Below are 21,034 nucleotides of genomic sequence, written 5' to 3' on the forward strand. Positions count from 1 at the left end.
GAACTTACTGAAAATGTACCTAAGTATATTTTGTATGATCTAAATGATTATTAATAATGTACAATGAAGAAGAAAACATTGAATGACCTAAACCTAAAGAAAATAGAAGGCTAGGGTATGACTCAGTGGTTGAGCCCTGCATGGCATAGGTGAGGCCTTGGGTTTGCTTCCCAGCACAGAAAGAAAAAAAAAAAAAAAACAGACGGGTGATCATGATATTATGATAAAAAGTTTTCAGAATCTCATTCCAATTTCAGATTTAAGTATAATTTCCATCACCTTGATTCAACTGTTTGAGCTAGAACAAATATGGCATGGATAGTATTGGACTACTCAGCTTTCCCATCTCTATAGCAAACATAGTTCATAGATACTAAGATATATTATTCATTGTAGTAATCAGGAAAATGGCTTGGCATTTTTACATGTGAATAATCGTTAAGTCAGTTTTTCACTGTTTCAATACCAGAAAAAGAGAAAGGGACAATAGAAATCAACTTTTGATTCAAAGGTTACTTATTTTGTGTGACTGCTTCTCAGATTCTTAGGAAATTATGTTACAAAAGACATTAAAATAATCTGGGAGTTAGCCTTTTTTTTTTTTTTTTTTTTTTTTTAGGGAAAATAAATTAAAGGTCTCCCCAGTAGTGGTCAAGGGCATAAGGCTACTGCTGGCAATATGTCCCTGGGCTGCAGGCCTTGGTTTGGTGGTGCTGAGGCCATCAAGACCATCAAAGCCACTGGGAATCTCACCCATCCGTACTTAGGGGAAGAGGTGGGGGTGGGATTGTGATGTTGGGGATCAAATTTGGCAAAGCATGGGCCCCACCAATTTGAGCTAATCTGGAGATCAATTTTTGCATGTGCCCTTTTTGGCTCAGCTTTGAATTAAATGAATTTGCAAAATGTAACACTGTAGCATACTTATACTTGATCTGCATCTCTTTTCCTGAAATTATGCAAGATTTCAATTAACTATGAATATTTATTACAAACATATCATCGGGATATGGATTTTTAAAAGCAAACAGGTTTTTATGTAATGTTTTTGCAGTACTGAGAATACTTAATGAGTGTCATATATAGTTTAACTTTCGATTCTATAAAATTATTTCAAATTGTTATCTCTGATAATTGATTAAATACCTTTTTAATGACACAAACTTTGATGAAAGTTTCTGAATAAATTTTAATGGTGCCATTTTATTATGGTAATTATTTTATATGGGCATTTAAATTGTTTCACTTTTAAATAATTTCATATTTACAGGAAAGTTGTAAAGAAAAAGATGAAGGACAGAAACAAACTACATAGAAACTTTTCCCCCTCAACTTTGAGCCAGTGATGCCCAACATCCTGAACATATTAGTATGGGTTCCTATAAGGATGTTCTTTCTATTCACCACAGTATAACAAAATCAGGAAACTAACACTATCAGTATCTAATCCATAGACCCTGTTTTACCAGTTGTGTCAACAAGGACTATTCTTTCCAGTTAAAGGATCTCACTTTACATTTAGCTATGTCTCTTTAGTCTCAATCTAAAACAGATGGCCTTTCCTTGATTTTTTTTTTCTTTTGAAGCTGGGAGAAAAATGAATAGAGAAATACCTTCTACCCAGTCATCTCCCCCACCTGTGTCTTGATGTCTCAAAGTTGAATTACCAGAACAGGGAAGTAGCCTTGTATTAAGCTCAATGTTTTGTTGGTTTTTTTCTTGACTTTCTTGACTGACTTTTTAAATTTCAGGCCACGTACTTGGTATATTGTTTAGGTGGATATATGTATATATTGTCTTTTTTGTATTAACGATTTATAATGTTTATATATTGTACATATTATATATATATATTACATATATTGTTAAATTCAATTTGCAGTACTGATTTTTTCTTGGATCCAGGTTATATACTGCATAGTAATACCAGAAACAGTATGTTCTTGCAAGTTACTACACAGGTTTTTTTTTTTTTATTTGTTATTTTGTTTTTTGGGGGGCCACACTTGGCAGTGTTCAAGCATTACTCCTGGCTCTGCACTCAGAAACCATTTCTGGCAGGTTCATTGAACATATGGGAGCTGGGGATCAAACCTGGGTTGGTTGCATACAAGGCAAATGCCCTACTTGTGATGTCACTCAGCCCTATTACACAGTTTTTATTTGCGTAAGCAATTAGTGAAAGCTTTGATTAGTTAATGAAAGTAACTAATATATCACTGCCAAATATCTTCCCTGTATAGTTTATTCTTTTTCCCCATTAATCCTGTAGGAAGACACGTCAAACTTTTCCTCACCAGTTTTAGCATTCATTGAAGATTTTCATTTTCAGGAGAAAAGGGAGTCTCGCCTGATGATCCCCAGGAATTACTCTTATAAATTTTTGGGGATCCCAGGGATTAAACCTGGGTCAACCTCATGCAAGGCCTTACCTCTGTACTAGCTCTTCAGCCTTCATAGATTTTCACATATACCATTACTACAATGATTGTCAGAAGTTCATTTTATAATGTTATCATGCCATTTACATTTATTGGTTGGTATTCCACACTAATAGGAAAAATCCACTCCCACCCCTTCTGTGGATTTGTGGCATTTTTCTTCCCATTTCCTTCCCTTTGTTTTTGTGATAACAGGCATTGAGAGGAATTCAGTCCATACACCCCTTTTATATGTTTTTAAAATGAAGTTACATTATATACTTATTAGCTCAAATTCTAAAGCAACAATAATTTATTTGTTAAATCAGTGAAGAGCAATTCACTCTGAACCTGTTATTTAAGAGAAAAGGAAGATGAGAGAACTCTCTGCAGGTTGATGTCCACACACACTTTGTAGTTGTGGTGCTCACCAAGGGTCATGGACTTCATGGGTAGTAGGTGTGATCTCTCAGTAGGTGTGTGTTCATGGCTGTTGCTTTTCCCAAGCCCTCTCGTCACATACATGAATACACATCTAGGAAAATATATTTATCTATGAAAAACTATGGATGTATTATAGTAGAGCTTTCAACTCCAAATGTTTTTTTTTTCTCTTTCCATAAATGTAGTTCCTTTCTCTGTCAGTGAGATCTGATTCCCATCAACTTTTAGTTATGTTGATGACACTAGTTGTTCCAGAAATTACACGTAGGCCTCCACAAACAAGGCACACATGTGCTGTACTCCGGAGTCGCATCCCTGTCATCCCAGTTTTAATACACTGAATACGTCAGTTTCTCCTAAGTCACTGCACCCTTAGTCACACTCTCCCTACTCCACTCAACAGAGTTTCAGTTTCCTCACCATCCCCACACTCCCAGCCACCACCTCTTTATCTGCTGTAGTACTAGATACCTGCAGCAGGCTAGCACCGAGTAAATGGTCTGACATTCAGGGAGAGGTAGGCAGAGAAGAAATCAGTAAAAAAAATATAAATAAATAAATGCTTGAAACATTTTTGTAAATGTCTTGCCCTACAGAATTAGTACTTTACAAAATTATTAAAATACAGTGACATATACAAACATATTCATATACTCCATAAAATACTATTTCTAAGCAGCCCAAACTACCCTTTTCTCTATGGGAAAAGTTATAAACATCTTCCAAAATTATAAAAACAAAATCTCTGTATAATGGAGCTGGAGCGATAACACAATGAATAGGGCACTTGCCTTGCATGTGACAGACCTGGCTTTGATGCCAGGTCCCATATAAGGTCCCCTAAGCACTGCCAGGAGTAACCCCTGAGCATGGCTGAGTGTGGCCCATAAGCCCCCACCAAAAAAATTTTGGTTTGCTTTTGTTTTGGGGCCACAACCCGGCAGCGCACATGAGTTTAGTTCTACTTCTGCATTCAGAAATTTCTCCTGGCTGGCTCAGAGGACCATATGGGTCCTGGTGGATCAAACCTGGGTTGGTGGCCTAGCAAGGCAAAAACCCTACCACTGTGCTATTGCTATGGCCCATTTTGCTGTTGCCTTTTTTTTCCCCGCTTTGGTTCGATTTAGAAAAAAAATTTTTATTTAAACACTGTATATTTACATAGAAACTAAATTTTAAGGGTTACATTCTTTAAACATGTATTACATTATCAAGAAAAAAACAGTTTACAAAGATATCACAGTAACAAAATATTCTGTATAATAAAAGGTATTTTTAACATCTTAAAAATAATTTCAACACAATACCACACTTAACATTAAATAACAGAACAGTACCTGAGAACTTTAAAACTTTCTTGAGGGCCTTAAAATTCGTGTCATTCACTGAGGGAACAGAACTTCTAGAACCACAAAGACTGACTTCATCATAAGTCCCACCCCTGGATTTGTGCAGATACTGAGACCTCTAGACACAAAGGTCTGATTGTATCACTCAGGACAGAGCAGAAGTCTTCCAAACACCACAAAAGCACCACCGGGAGAGTAAATGATCCTGAACAGAGTCTATAGTTAATCCCATGACAATATACTCCAAGGACGGAGAAACCCCATATCTTTTTTTGTTTTGTTTGTTTTTGGGCCACACCCGGCGGTGCTCAGGGGTTACTCCTGGCTGTCTGCTCAGAAATAGCTCCTGGCAGGCATGGGGGACCATATAGGACACCGGGATTTGAACCAACCACCTTTGGTCCTGGATCGGCTGCTTGCAAGGCAAACGCCACTGCGCTATCTCTCCGGGCCCTACCCCATATCTCTTAGGCCAAGTGAATTTCTTTTCGAATGACCCCAATATTTACTGTGCCAGGGCAGGAGGGAAAAAACAAAAAAAACCAAAAAGCACAAAACCTTGGTTATTTTTTATATATTATTTTTTTATCTTCATTTATTATTATTATTTTTATTTACCTATCTATTTTTGGTCGATTTCTCTGTTTGGGTGTGATTACTGAAATTGTCCCCAGGTATACTTATTTTTTTCTCTTTCTTTATGTGCTATGCCATGTTTCTTATTTCAAGACCATGGCGTTTTTTTTGTTTGTTTGTTTGTTTTTTGTGGTGCTTATCGATATTGCTGGAGTCCTCACTGGATATTTGACACTTCTTTTTGTACTGGTGGAGTGTTTCACCTTTTTCTCCTTCATCTCTCAAACCGATGATGAGAGCCTCTAGAAGGATTCCACCCATTTTCGGCATATTGACTCTTACCCCAGTTTATTATTTTTCTCTTCTTCAAACAAAACCACGCAACTTGAACTAGCTAGTCCTGCCTCCCAGTTAGAGGGGGAAATAAGGGTGGCACCAAGACCAAACAGGTGCAAGACTACTAAGTAGTTAGGCTAGATACAGAGGGGACCACATATTCTAGCAGCCCTGGGGGTAAGGGAAGAGGATATGGGAGGTAGGACAAAAACGGAGGTGTAGGGAGGACAATTTGGTGATGGGAATCCCCCGATTTTATGTAAATATGTACCTAAAATATTATTGCCAACAATATGTAAGCCACTATGATCAAAATAAAAATTATATTAAAAAAATTTGTGTCATTACCAAGATAACCAATTACAGAAGACTGATTAAAACGACAGGGATGGAACAGAACTAGAAACATAAAGTAAGACTCTATTCTGGGCTTCATTCTATGACCTGTGCAAATACCAAGATCTCTAGTTACAGAGACCTGATTTTATCATCCACAACTGAGCAGAAAGTTTCATGGCACCATAAAAAGACTCTGGGGGTGTGTGTGAAAAAGAGCATGTATGGAGCCTGTAGTTATTCCCATGACAGTATGCTTCAAGGGCAGAGTAGCCCTGTATCTCTTAGGCCAAGGGAATTCCCTTTCTAATCTCTCCAATATTTACTGTGCCTATAGCAAAAAATTATTTTTCTTTGTATTTCATGCTCATGATTATTGTTTGGTTGTTGTCTTTCTTGCTGTGGTGCTTTTTTTTTTTTGTAGTTGCTGGGTTTTTTTTTTTCTGTTTCTGATTTTTTGTATTTTTGTTATGTTTTTCTTTTTTTTCCTTCTTTTAAATTGATATTTATAACCTCTAGATGGACTCCTCCCGGTTTTTTGTTTGTTTGCTTTTAGTTTTCTGTTTTTTTCTTTCTTTTCTTCTTTTTCTATTTTTTTCCTCTTCAAACAGAACCACATAATCTTAATCATCTTGTTCTGCCTCATAAATTGAGGGTGGGGGGGAACGTACAGTACCAAGACCAAACAGTCATATGAACATTGAGTAGAAATAAAAAAATGATCAGACTTAAAACACCAAATCCAAAGCCAACGACAAAAGAATCGATTCCAATCTACAAGCTAGACACGGAGGGGACCGCTTATACTAGCAGCCCAGGTGTCAAAGGAGGGGATATGGGATGCATGTTGGGAACAGGGGTGGAGGGAGGACAATACTAGTGATGGGAATGCCTCTGATTCAATGTCACTATGTACCTAAAATATTACTGTGAAAGATTTGTAATTCATTTTGGTTACAATAAAAATTATTTTAAAAATTCCATGCCATTATTCAGCATATAAAAATACCTAGAACAGTCAAAATATAGGATAGTACCATTCTGTAGGGGTCTGGATTCATCAGAATCTACAGTATTTTAAAATTCTTTTAAATTAAGTCATTTCAGGAAAATAATACAGCAGGTAGGGGTTTGCCTTGCATGTAGCACCCATATGGTCCCGTAAGCACCACCATCAGTAATTTGTGAATGCAGCCAGGAAGAACCCCTGAGTATATATAGGCATGCCCCCCCCACCAAAAAAAAAACACACAAAACCAACAAAATTAAAATTCCAGAAGTCATCTCCATAGGATACTTCCAAATGTACCATGTTTTGAATGCACAGTAAGAGAGAGAGTACAGTAGGTAGAGCATTTGCCTTGCGTGCAGGTTCGATCCTCAACATTCTACATGGTCCCACTACTGTTCCAGAGTGATCAGTGAGCACAGAGCCAGGAGGAACCCCTGAGCACTGCCAGGTGTGGCCCAAAAATGATTTTTAAAAGCTATACATACAAAATAAGAACACTTTGTTTTCCTTTCCATCTTATCTAGAAGCTAATAATTCAGCTAATTATCCAGTACAATCAGATGTGTCACCACTGAAGTTTTCTGAACTAAATTGCATAAGTGGATTCTCAAATACTTCTGCAGTATATTTCTTACTACCTTTTATGCAAAGCTGTAATGGTTCATTAGACAATGAAGTTTAGAAAGATCAATGTGTTTTTTAAAATTTATTCACCTACATATCTAAAATTTTGAAGCACCAACCTTTTGTATTGTTATTTACTCATGTTTAATATTTTGTTATCCATTAAATATTTGAAAGTTCAATAGTAAAATGAAGTTTTAGAAACATTAGAATATAATAAATTCTACCTCTTAAATAATAACTTATCAGATGGTATTGTTTCCTAACACCGGTTAGAAAAATATCCAGAAAAATAATTGCTTAAAATTATATTCACGTAGGGCCAGAGCAGTGGTGCAAGCACAGTAAGGCATCTGCCTTGCCCGCGCAAGCCTAGGATGTAATGGTTATTAATGAGAGTAAAGGAGGGACCTATACTTGTATGCATAAGGACTAACTTTTTTTTTTGGGGGGGGGGGTCACACCCGGCAAAGCTCAGGGGTTACTCCTGGCTCTGTGCTCAGAAATCGCCCCTGGCAGGCACAGGGGATCATATGGGATGCCAGGATTCGAAGCACTGTCCTGCATATGCCTTATCTCCATGCTATCTCTCCAGCCCTAAGACTACAGATAACTCACATTTATCTGATTGGCTACCTACTCCTTCACTTATTTTAAATAGTATGAAATTTTCTATTATGTGCAAAACAAAATACATAATTTTGAGCTTTTCATACTCAGCCCCTGAAAATAAAACAAATTTCTTGTTTTGGCCAATCTCTTGTATCAGTCAACTGAAAGGAGTGTCTGAATTATAGATGTACTAGCTGTAGGCTATTATAGTTTGTTTATGAACAATATATAAGCACTATAAAACTTAAAATATTCTTAAATACTTTTATTTATTTATTTTGGTCTTTTGGCCACACCTTATGGTGCTCAGAGTACTCCTGGCTCTGCATTCAGAAATCCCTCCTGGCAGCATATACCCTGATCATGGATTGGGAGAATTAACATCTTTAAAATGGCAATACTCCCAAGGCATTGTACAGATTTAATGCAATCCCTCTAAGGCAGTGATGGCTAATTTTTTTGAGCCCAAGTGCCCAAACTGCCATACAAAACCAAAGAATTTCCTCAAAAGTGTCAGCACGCCAATTAAACCTTAATAACAAGATTTTAGTATCTTAAAAACTATGCAGCTTGTGTTGCGTATCTTAATTGCAGACCTTCCCGCATGCCAACTGCAAGGCCTTCACGTGCCACCACTGGCAGGCATGCCATTGGTTCACCATCGCGGCTCTAAGGATACCCATAACATTCTTCAAAGAAAGAGATCAAACAGTCCTGAAATTCATCTGAAATAATAAACACCCAAGAATAGCTAGAGCAACCCTTGGGAAAAGGAATATGAGAGGCATCACTTTTCCCAACTTTAAATTGTATTACAAAGCAACAGTCATTAAAACAGCATGGTGTTAGAATAAAGATAGACCCTCAGATCAGTGGAATAGATTAGAATATTCAGAGAATGCTACCCAGATATACAATCAATTCATCTTTGATAAAGGGGCAAGAAATGCAAAATGGAGCAAGGAAAGCCTCTTCAACAAATGGTGCTGGCACAACTGGTCAGCCACTTGCAAAAATACGAACTCAGACCTCCAGCTAACACCATGCACCAAAGTCAAATGCAAATGGATTAAAGACCTTGATATCAGACCTGAAACCATAAGGTATATAGAATAACACATAGGTAAAACACTCCAGGACATTGAAACTAAAGGCACCTTCAAGGAAGAAACAGCACACTCTAAACAAGTCAAAGCAGAGATACACAAATGGGACTATATTTAGCTGAGAGGCTTCTGCATTTCAAAAGAAATAATGCCTAGGATACAAAAGCTGCCCACAGAATGGGAGAAGCTATTCACCTAATACCCATCAGGTAAGAGGCTAATATCTAAGATATACAAAGTACTGACAGAACTTAAGAAAAATAATCTAACCCCATCAAAAAAATGGGGAGAAGAAATGAGCAAACACTTCCTGAAAAAGAAATGCAGATGGCCAAAAGGCACATGAAAAAATGCTCCACATCACTAATCATCTGGGAGATGCAAATCAAAACAACAATGAGGTACCATCTCACACCATAGAGATTGGCACACATCACAAAGAACAAGAACAAGCAGTGCTCGCGGGAATGTGAAGAGAAAGGAACTCTCATTCACTGCTGGGGAGAATGTCATCTAGTTCAGTCCTTATGGAAAACAATATGGAGATTCCTCCAAAAACTGGAAATTGAGCTCCCATTTGACCCAGCTATACCACTCACTATTTATGGTAGGTTCCAGTTACAAAATTAAATCTTTATTAAATTGTTTATATGTCAATTCAATTCTATGGCAACTTAAATTATTGCCTAAAGTCTCATTTTGACAATGGAATTATGTTGCTTTCAATTTGGTTACCACATTAATCCCTGATGTAAATATACACGATTTTCATAGAAATCCAATGCCACACTAAATTATAAAAATCATTAACCTCTACCAATGAAAGGAATACTGTCATAAAAACCAAAAATTTAATTGTTGTATTTTGAACATTCAGCAAGTATTTACTGAGTGTTTAATATGAAGCTGACACTTCTATAAAATCAGCAAACAAAATTTTGCTTCTCATGGAGCTTAATATTTGTATAGGCAAACAAATAAAAATAAAACAGTAAAATATAATTGGACTGCTATTAACAAAAATAAAAGAAGAGGGCATGAAGTGCTGATGTACTGATCTGATTAGAATTGAATGACGTAGAGAGAGTAAGAAGTATGCTCTGCATGTTTCTGAGAAAAGCATTCAAGGTAATGAGAAAAGAGTAAAGCTTCTGAGTCAGGAAGTGTACTTGGTGTTTTTAAAAAGAAGAACCAAGGCCACTGTGCTTGGAGAAGAATGAGAAGGGCAAATGCTGAAGATGGGCAAGAGAGGCCATGATTTTGTCAAGTTTTGGACTTCAGTCTTTAAGATAGTAAACAATTAACATTGTTGGATATTGGTTTTAAAAAGATGGTTTGAAATCAGGTTTGACTTAAAAATTGATGGGCTATCACTTTAACCCAGCCAGGCAATATAATACTAATAATGCAGGCCAAAAGATGTGACCAGTTTTGAATATAGGTAGGGTCTACTGGATTTGCTGATATATTTATATATGGGGGACAAAACAAAGAAAACAAAATGAAGATAAAACATAAAGGAAGGATGCCTCCAAGGTTTGGGCTGAGCAACTAGAGGCATGGCATTGCCATTACTGAGATGGGATGGGATGATGGGAAAATCTGGAACAAAGATCAAGAACTTGGTTCCAGAAGTCTTGAATTTGGGCTTTAATTAGATCCCTAGATGTAATAAAATGTCAAATAAGCAGTTTTATACATACAAGTTCTAAGTCTGGAATTCAGCATAAGGACTCAGCTAGTAGTAAAACAAAGAATTGATAGTACAAAATTGATATCAGAGACTTGAGACACACAAATAAAGATATGTTCAAATGATAATCAATATTTAAGGTATAGAGTCAAATAGTACAAAATGTAAAGAATTTCCCAGACTTTGAAAGCTCACTTTAACTGCCTTGCATCCAACTTAGCATTTTAAAGAAATTTTAATTTTCATACAAATCTAAGAAACTCCAAGAAGCCTTAGACAACCCCTTAGGGGTCTCCTTGACCCAGGTGCTTCAAAAATAATGAGAAAATATTGTTTCAATGACATAGCCATTACAGGTTTTACCTTAAATTTGCTTAAAAGCAAATACCATTTCATTTAACTCAGAATACATTAATACATTATAAAAGAAGTATTAAAAAAAAGCCTATTAAAAAACTGGAGCATTGCTCTAATGTTCAGTCCACGCTTGAGAAATGTGGTGGGACTCTAAAGACAGACTTCCCAACACTTACAGTATCAGGCCACATGTTTCAAAATGAGGCCATGAATCTCTTGTGGTCTAGAATTTTCCTTTTATGACAGCTTCACCCAACTTTATAGTCTACATACTGAACAGGTTTGTTTTGTTTTAGCGCAAAGTATGGTTTTATACAATTTAACATTACAGTTTTGTATTACATACTTTGTTTTAGGGCCACACCAGCTAAATGCCTAGGAACTGCTCCTAGCAGTGATCAGGGGACTATACAGTACCAGGTATCAAATCCAGGTCTCATCCATGCAAAGCATGTGCTTCAGCTTCTTTCTCAGGCCCTGTTATATAGACAACTATGGTCAAATAAGATTTAACAATAAAGTATGTACTGATTAAATAAACTTTCAGTATATTATCCCACAGGACATCACAGTGCAAATGTTCATTTTAAGTAGCTCTTGAAGCAAAAGAATTTCAGCACGAACATTCATCTTTCTTCTTTCATTTATCCTGACAAATTCTCTGTCAGCTAAACAAGGAGCTCCAAAGCCAAGAATGACTGTTAGAGGTGTACCCTACAGACTCAAAGGTTTGTAATTCTTCCTGATGAAGTTTTTGGACTATCACACCTCAAAAACAGAAACACACACTCACACACTACATTATAGTCTCCATTAAAATATAAAATGCTGTGCATATATGTAAGGAATTCTCAACAGAAAACATAAAAAAAGGATTTTGAATCACCACTGAAATTTCACTAACTTGAAAAAAATCCAAATGTAAATGAGTCATTCAATTGCTCATTCTGCAGAGTACCAATATCTGCATACTGACTACTTTGAAGAAAACTATGATTGCTTGGATTAGTGATGTCTGAGGGTCCTGACTCACTTAGCAGGCTGTTATCTGTATAACTGAAACCAGCTCCCTCAAAGGTAGCTGATGGCGAAGCAAAAACAGCAGTACTGGAACTGGTGCTTGCAGATATATTAGAAGACATCTGATGGAGTTGTCTCAAGTTGCTTGGGTCTACCACAGAATTACAAGTGGAGTTTTCAAGATCCAAGCTAAGAAGTCCTGTGTTATCAGTTTGCCTGATGATGTTGTTACTGGGCAGCATCATATTCGCAGGGCAGTTAGATAGCATTCTAGCATTAGGAATACTATATAAGTCAGCTGGTGACGTGGAATGTGGTTCCATGCTGCCTAGGTCATCAATATTTTTAAAAAGGCAAGCATTAGGAGTAGTCAGGTCCTTCCTTATAGGGACATCCTGGTATGACGGTACACCTGGAGAATTAGAGGCAAGTGTCCCTGTTGAAAAACTACTTGGTGGATTTGTATTGGCTGAATGTGAGGGGTGGTGAGCTGCCGGGGACCAGCTTGGCAGAGGCGGAGAAACCATTGAGGGTGCTGCTGAAGTGTGTGAAAGTGCACCCGAGATGGATGCTGATGAGGAATAGTAGGACTCTGGCTGACTTGAAATTCCTGAAGATCTGGGGATTTCTCTCAAGGCTGGACCAGAAGAAAACACATTTGATTCTGTGAATGGAAAAAAGGTATTTTTACAAAACTACAATGAACAAAATTATAAAATTTAAATTGCATAAATTGAAAAATATTTTTGGGATACCTCAGAAGTTCAAAGAATGAACTTTATCACCGAGCTACATCCTGGGCCCCAAAATACAATTCCTCCCCCTCGCCACTTCTATTTTTAAATTTTATCTGTTTTTATTTAGACACCATTACTTACAATAGTTACTAATATTGAGGGATACAGTATTTCTACCCCACACCTACTGCCACTGTACTAGAATCCCTTTTCCACTGCCTCTAGCAACCCTCCATTCCCATCCCCCCAAATGCAAGTTTAGAAAGATAAGTCCCCAAAGCAGTCACAATTTCAGAATAGGTCTATTAAAGCTGAGATTAAACCATGATTTTCAAAGCATAAAAGTTGTGTAGAAGTACAAAATATCGGGGCCGGGCGGTGGCGCTGGAGGTAAGGTGCCTGCCTTGCCTGCGCTAGCCTAGGATGGACCGCGGTTCGATCCCCCGGCGTCCCATATGGTCCCCCAAGCCAGGAGTGACCTCTGAGCGCATAGCCAGGAGTAACCCCTGAGCGTCACCGGGTGTGGCCCAAAAACCAAAAAAAAAAAAAGAAGTACAAAATATCACAGAAGCTTATTTACATTCCCAGGAATGAAAGTCCCATATACTATATAATATCCAGTCATTCTACAAGGAATTAAAATACCTTTTTTGATTAATCTTCCTTCTCCAGTTGATCCCAGGGCACCAGGTCGAGGTCTTTCAGGAAAATTTACTGTAATAAAGTTTTTCTATTACTAAAGGCAATTATAAAAGTAATACGATCAGTTCAAATTTGAAAAATGAATTGAAAATCTACTTAAACACAAATCAATCCAAAATGTTCTTACCACAATCCTGCCACATTTTCTGGAAAAGAAGAGTTGTTTTTTGTTTCTTTGCTTTATTGCCATAGGTATCTGGTTAGAAAGAAAAGTATCTGGTCAAGAAAGCATGTAAATCATCATAAAATTATGCTTATTCTCCTAATTTAGTAAATAAATCAATATTCTATAGAAAATACTTTGAATGTGCAAAATAGGGATTTAACACTGATTGTAGATTGTAGAGTGTGTCCCACATCAGTAGTCAGAGTATTTTTCTTAGTGAAAAATAGTTATACTATTTACCTTATATTTTTAACACTCATAACTTCACAATGCCAATATATGTAACAGAGCCGAAAAGGATCAAAGTAGGGACCTCTTTTTTGAGTGGCAGGTTTGCCATCTGCAAAAAGGCACCCAAAAGGACCCATATGGAGACTGAGGAGATAGCATAGTGCTCAGGGTTCATGTTCTACATGCACTGGGACTCATATTCAAACTCTAGCACTGTGTGGCCCTCCAAGCACTGCCAGATGGAGCTCTGTAGCATCCTGAGCATCATATGGCTCTGCATCCTTGGACCCCAGCATTACCTGGCCCGGTGAACCTATTGTCACCAGGAGTAACCAACACATTCCCTGAACACTACTTGAGCACTACCCCTCATTAAATATATGAAAAAGAACTAAAATATAACACATTTAAAATTTTTTAATAAAAATAAATAATAAAAATAAATTTTTAATAAAAACACATTCTGACAGTTTATTTTTGAACTACTTCTGATTCTTCTTAGGAAAAGATAAAAAGAAGCATAACTGTCAGTCAAAAATCAACTGATGGGCTGGAAGTACAGTGGATAGGTGTTTGCCTTACACATGACAGACTCGGGATTGATCACTGGTATTCCATACAGATGGGTGTGGCCCAAGAAGAAAAACAAATCAACTGAAAACTCTCAGAAGAACCAAGTTATAAGTAAACAGCAGTGTTCAAATGCACCTTTGGAAAAAATATTATTAGCAAGGTTAACTTTAAGTAGTGAGACATTACCAACAAAGGCATACCTTTTTCATCAGGCAGGTATCTAAAATCCATCGATTCACTAACTTCCTGATCAGAAGGCCTCCGCAACTGCATCTTTACTGTTACTGGTTCCATTATAGGTTTACAATATGGTGGAGTCTTGAAAACAATGGCTACTTGCCGGTGCACATCAGCTTGTGAAAAGATACCTTTTGCTTCCCAATTGTTTGACAAAAATTGAACTTCTATGTCATCTAGTGAATAAGAAAGCAGAGAGTGAACCCAACACTACTCACTGAGTCTTGAATTGCTATTTTAGAGCAAAGGACAATCAGGAATGGTTTGGTTCCTGTGTTCAAGACAAAATGCTTCTCGGGGCCGGAGACACAACATGGAGGTAAGGCGTTTGCCTTTCATGCAGAAGATCAGTGGTTCGAATCCCGGCATCCCATATGGTCCCCCGAGCCTGGCAGGTGCAATTTCTGAATGTGGAGCCAGGAGGAACCCCTGAGCGCTGCTGGGTGTGACCCAAAAATCAAAATGCTTCTCAAACTCCTTACAGGCCATATAACTGAATGTGGTGGATGAGGGAGACTATGAAAAATTTGGTAACAGTATGCTTCTGAAAAATGCAACTGTATCAAGTCAGCCCCTGAAGAGGTTGACTGATGGTGGAACATGCAACAATCAATATTTTTGATTCCAAGGTGTTATTGGAGGGCTTGCTCGTGTTGCATTTCTAGGTGAAAATAGGTCATAATGGAAAAGTTGAAGAAGCTGTTCTCTAAGGGAATAAGGAAACACATGATTACAGAGGCCAGTGATTCCCTCTCACATCAGATGACATCTACTTCACTGCCTCATCTTTAAAAAGCAACGCTCAAGTAACCACGCGATGGAGAACAGAAAGATAGAGGCACATGGGAAAGAAGTCACATATGGACAGTGGTAGACATCTTGGACATTTGGTGGGGGAAAGGTGAAGTAACATCAAAACCATGGAAGCCAACACTATTGTAATCATGTTAACTACCCAAAATATCCAAAAATAATAACAGTAAAACTAACATATTTATTAATCTAAAATATATTTTGAGTTCAATGAAATAAAAATAAAATACCTTTCTGAACTTTGTCACAGAGTAGAAATATTTCATCTCCTCCTCTGACACTTCCACAGTTCTTGTTTACACGACAAATCCTTAATTCTGCAGTATTAGGAGCACCTAAATATAAAGGGTATTTTTAATGGGTTGCTATTTTAATATACTGTAATGCTTTTTTGAAAAAAGATAATTTCAGTAAAACAATTTCTAAAATAGATGAAAGTTTCACTGTATAAATAAGGACACTGAAATATTATCTTCAGGGGCCGGAGCCAGAGCACATCGGTAGGGCATTTTCCTTGCATGCGGCTGACAGGATGCACGTACACACACACACAATCTTCTGTATCTGTGCCACCCCAAAACACACACACACACACATACACAATCTTCTGTATCTGTCCCTTTCCTTGCTAAGGACATAAACCCCTGCTCAGTGGGGTTTAGAGCCTGTGGCTGTTTTTTAGACAATTACATATTCTGTAACCAATACTCCCGCTGACTCCTAAATTCTGATTCTTCAAATCTATCTTAAGCACTCAGTATCATTAGTTTAATGTTTTCATGACTCCTCTTACATAAAAAATATCATCAGGCAACTCTTCTTGGTATTCAAAGTGACTCTTAATGACATTGTGATCTTTTTGTTTTTCCTTTTTGGGCCATACCTGGCAGCATTCAGGAAATACTCCTGGCTCTGGGCTCAGGAATCACTCCTGGCAGGCATGGAATGCCAAGGATCCCGGTTGGCAGTGTACAAGGCAACAACTCACTGTCGTAACACTTTGGCCCCACACTGTGTTCTTTTTAGTTCTATCCATGTACAACAGGTGTGAGCACGTACCACTGAGGTACAGTTAAATAATGTATATCATACATACCTATACCATTTTTTCATACCTATACCATTTAAGAGCAGTTTCATAATCTTTTATTTTCTTGTGTGTGTGTGTGGGGGGGGGGGGGGAAACCCTTCCCAATGTAACCCAGTTGTGTAAAATGGCATGTAATACCAGAGACTGAATTCTGGATTTTGTGCATAAAGATACGGAGGATGAAATTTTAGACTTCTCTTCACTCTATTTATTTTAGTAAGCTTTGGATTTTTTTTAGCTTTGAATTTTTTCTATAGTGAACATACTCTATTTATCAAAATACTTTAAAAAAAAAATAACCGGGCCCGGAGAGATAGCACAGCGGCGTTTGCCTTGCAAGCAGCCGATCCAGGACCAAAGGTGGTTGATTCGAATCCTGGTGTCCTATATGGTCCCCCGTGCCTGCCAGGAGCTATTTCTGAGCAGACAGCCAGGAGTAACCCCTGAGCACCGCCGGGTGTGGCCCAAAACAAAACAAAACAAAACAAAAAAACAATAAAAATAACCAACTATAAAATAGGGGCCAGAAAAACAGTATAGCAGGTAGGGAGCTTGCCTTGTAAGTAGCTGACCTGGGTTCAATCCCAGCATCCCATATAGTTCCCTGAGCACTGCCAGCAGTGATTCCTGAGTGCACAACCAGGAGTAGCCCGAGTTCCTTTGGATATGGCCCCAAAACCAAAAGAAAATAATATCCAAAAAAATTCAAACAAACCAAAACCCTATAATATAAGAAAATAAATACTTACGATTGTCATAAATTGGGTTAGAAACAATGGGAGGTAGAGCAGCTGTCAAATTACCACACTCATCAGGGAGGAAAACTTGAAAACATAATCTCACCACTTTGAGATCACAATCTTCAATATCAAGCAGCTGTGGTTCAGGGACTGTATGAATAATAAATTTATAACATTTAGAAGAAAAAGAATGTAAAATAGTCTTAAAGAACTAAAATCCTGCTGTGGCTTACTCCTTGTCCAATATCCAATAGCACTGAAGATGGTCTCAATCTATACTAACAGATAAAAGGTCCATAATTTCAAGAATGTCTTTCATTGGGAAATAACTACACCTGTCATCTGAAATGTAGATCAAAATCCCAAATTGATATAAATAACAAGTCAAGCTTAAAAAAATATGGGGCCAGAGTAATACAGCGGGTAGAGCACTTGCTTTGTACATGGCTGACGGCATCCCATATGGCTTCCTAACCACCCAGGAATGATTCCTGGGTAACCCCTGAGCACCGATAGGTGTGGCCCAAAAGACCAAAAAAAAAAAAAAAAAAAACCATGGAGGAAAAAAGTCATGGGTTATACAAATTAGAGGACAGGCAGTGATTCATTAATTCAGCAAAATTAATCCAGTGATTATGATAAGGACTCTAAATTGTCTCCAAAAGTTGATTCCCATTTTACAGATAATATACTTATTTATTTGGGTGGCTCTACTAACTAGTCATAGTCATAGCTAGAGGGAGTCAAGGGGTCCTCTCAATAATACTTGGTCACTGGGCTTGAGGTTCATTGCTATAGGGTTTGAGGATGTGGTATTGGTTTATCTGAGGTGCCAGAAACCACCAAAGCCATCCTGGTGGTGTGTAGGGCTCTCTAGAGCCATACCTGTCATGCCCAGGTATGCCCATGTGGTGCAAAATATTAAGATTGGTATTAAGATGGCCATGCTCCCTAACCTCTGTACTAAAACTTCCAGTTCATGGATCTGATTTTAAAGGGGTCCAATTATTTGTTCAAAGTTTCAGAGTTGCTAGTGATTGAGTAGAAACTCAAACTCAGGCCACTAAATTCAGAGCTGTACTCTTAAACCCTAAACTTTATTAGAAAACCACATATTTTGCATAAAAATTACAAACATAGTAAATATGTTAAAAAAACCCTTGAAGATGATTTATCATGAAGCTATAAGATGATAAAAGGTAGCTACTTCCCATGAGAAATTGTATGTGCATATCAAATCTGTATCAGTGAGGCATGCTCTACTTGCATAATTTTATATACAAAGACTCACCTCTAAAATTAATGTTTTTAACAGCATTTGAAATTTAGAGTTCAAGACATACGTGTTTCTAAGTTACAAAGTTGAGTCATCAACATATAAACATTAAATTATGGGGCCGGAAAGATAGCATGGAGGTAAGGCGTTTGCCTTTCATGCAGGAGGTCATCGGTTCGAATCCCAGTGTCCCATATGGTCCCCCGTGCCTGCCAGGAGCAATTTCTGAGCCTGGAGCCAGGAATAACCCCTGAGCACTGCCGGGTGTGACCCAAAAACCACAAAAAAAACATTAAATTAGTAACAAAGTGTTCCTGACAGATTAAAAAGCATTCTTTGTGAATGTATAAATAACCTGTAATAGTCATACAATTAAAAAAAGTAAAGACTAAAGGCTGGAGAGATAGTATAACAAGTAGAGTTCAATCCCTAACACCCCATACAGTATCTGAGCTCACCAGACGGGATCCCTGAGAGAAGAGCCAGGAATACTAAGCACTGCTGGTTCTTTGGTCAGAACCAAACAAACAGAAAAAAGCAACTAGAATTCATTCCTGAACAAAGATTTATTTCAAACAATAGACTAAAAAAAAGCCAAATATCAGGACCAAAGTGGTGGAACAGCGGTAGGGCATTTGCCTTGATTGTGGCTAATCTAGGAGGATCACAGTTAGATCCCCAGCGTCCCATATGGTCCCCCCAAGCCAGGAGCAATTTCTGAGCGCATAGCCAGGAGTAACCCCTGAGTGTCACCGGGTGTGGCCCAAAAACAAAAAACAAAACAATAAAAAAGTAAAATATAAAAAATATATTCTTCCATTTATCTGGAGCTTTTTATGAAGTTAACATGAGAATATTCATATAGTAAATAAAATTAATAATGATAGGGCCAAATAGGGAAGAAATTGACTGAAAAGGGACCAAAGAAATTTTACAGTGGTGCTGGAAATGCTTTTGATTATGGTGATGGTGCATAGGAAAATATATTTAGATTTTTTTTAAGATTTTAATATAGATAAGTAGACTTCAATAAAGTTTATTTAAAACATTTTAAAATGGCATATAAAAAGTAAACTGGTTTATAAATCAAAGTTTAAAAACATTTAGTCAAAAGGCCAGGAGCATAGGTTTTGTTTATGAAGCCCTGGCTTCAATCCCTGGCACCACTGCTAAAAAAAATTTATCAGTACCAGAAAACAGAAATTGTGACTCACCATACCTGTTTTTGCCCAGTGCAAGATTGAGTAGAAGGCTAACCCATCTTTAAAGTTCAAAAATGTTTCTTTTCTAAACAGTATAACTTCCTCTTTTAAAATAGGAGGAACTATTTCTCCTTGTTAAGTCAGTACATTTATACTTCCATTACACCCTTAAAAAGTCTGTTAGGGATACATGGTTGGGCATATTCTGTGGTGCTCAAGGGCTATTCCTGGTTCATTGCTTAGGAGTGGCCCTTGGCAGTACTTGGGGAACTACATGCAGTGTAGAACCATATGCAGACTTACCTTCTGCACTATCTCTCTGGCTCTACACTGAATTGATAATCATCTATGCATGCCTCTTCTAGCCTGCTAGATTCTATGAAGGCACAATAGTGTCTGGTACATTTTTGTCTATTCCCTGAGCATGGAACAACATATATTCAGTGGCTTATATATAATGGATATTTACTTTTCACACTTATCACTGAAGAGTAAAGAAAAAGGCTGCTGAATAATCCAACATTTAATTGCTGAAGAAAACTGTGAAGTAAAAATAACAATGAAAGGCTTTGTTTTTATTTACTTATTTATGCAGGAAGAGTTTGGGCCACATTTAGTGGTGCTCAGAGGCTACTGCTTCCTTGGGAGTCTCTCCCAGAAGTACAGGGGACAGTGTGGTGTCACAGATCAAATTGAGGTTGGCTACATGCAAGTGCTTTAACCCCTTTACTATTTTTTTCTGGCCTGCAATTCTGCTTTTGATGATATTTAATTAGAATCAACTCTAGCATAAAAAATAAAGGTGTCAACATATGAAAATAATCACTTCAAAGGCCTCAGATCAGTAAGAATCATGATGTGTGGAGGTAGAAGAGCAGAAGAATTATGGTTAAGGTATGGGAGAAGGAAGCTGAAAAGTTCTTCTCTATCTACCCACTTCTCTACTACTCACCAACACACCAGATGTGTGAGGATTTTCCCCACGCAGCAATTTTCCAATTCTCAGGAGACCACCTGAGGATCCTACAATTAAACCAATCCTTATACTAATTTTACCCAAAGGTTAGCCTCCACCCCACAAGGCTCAGACTCACAACCTTCTGTTCCCCTCCCAAGACACACTCTTCATATACCAAGTACAGGTTGTCACCTGTAGTTCTGAGTGTCTATAATAAGGTTTTGTACCTCACTTAAGTTTGATAATTTGCTAGAATGGTTCAAAGAAGTCAGGAAAACAATACATATACTAGATTACTGGCTTATTATCAAAGTACACAACTTAGGAACAGTCTAAAGGGAGAGATGTTTAAGCAAGTAACAATGAACTTTCACATTCCCAAGTATGCCACCTCCAGCAGCTCCACATCTTTCTGAACTGAGAA

At 37.6% G+C, this 21,034-nt stretch overlaps 1 protein-coding gene and 1 non-coding gene across 2 annotated transcripts in view; both read right to left on the reverse strand.

Moving 5' to 3' along the window:
- Positions 1–1,577: 1,577 nt before the first annotated feature.
- Positions 1,578–1,707, reverse strand: LOC126025376 (small nucleolar RNA SNORA36 family). Its single transcript, XR_007501383.1, has one exon. It is a non-coding gene; the product is annotated as a small nucleolar RNA SNORA36 family (small nucleolar RNA).
- Positions 1,708–11,703: 9,996 nt separating this feature from the next.
- Positions 11,704–21,034, reverse strand: part of REL (REL proto-oncogene, NF-kB subunit) — a 36,373-nt gene continuing 27,042 nt past the window's right edge. The window contains exons 5-10 of the mRNA XM_049784759.1: positions 17,184–17,324; positions 15,575–15,679; positions 14,495–14,707; positions 13,452–13,520; positions 13,268–13,336; positions 11,704–12,549 (exon numbers count right to left, since the gene is read on the reverse strand). Coding sequence (XP_049640716.1) covers positions 11,765–12,549; positions 13,268–13,336; positions 13,452–13,520; positions 14,495–14,707; positions 15,575–15,679; positions 17,184–17,324 — 1,382 coding nt within the window. The 3' untranslated portion in view covers positions 11,704–11,764. The remainder of the gene's footprint in view (positions 12,550–13,267; positions 13,337–13,451; positions 13,521–14,494; positions 14,708–15,574; positions 15,680–17,183; positions 17,325–21,034) is intronic.

The sequence above is a fragment of the Suncus etruscus genome, chromosome 12 (assembly GCF_024139225.1).
Source record: "Suncus etruscus isolate mSunEtr1 chromosome 12, mSunEtr1.pri.cur, whole genome shotgun sequence".
NCBI classification, from domain to species: domain Eukaryota; kingdom Metazoa; phylum Chordata; class Mammalia; order Eulipotyphla; family Soricidae; genus Suncus; species Suncus etruscus.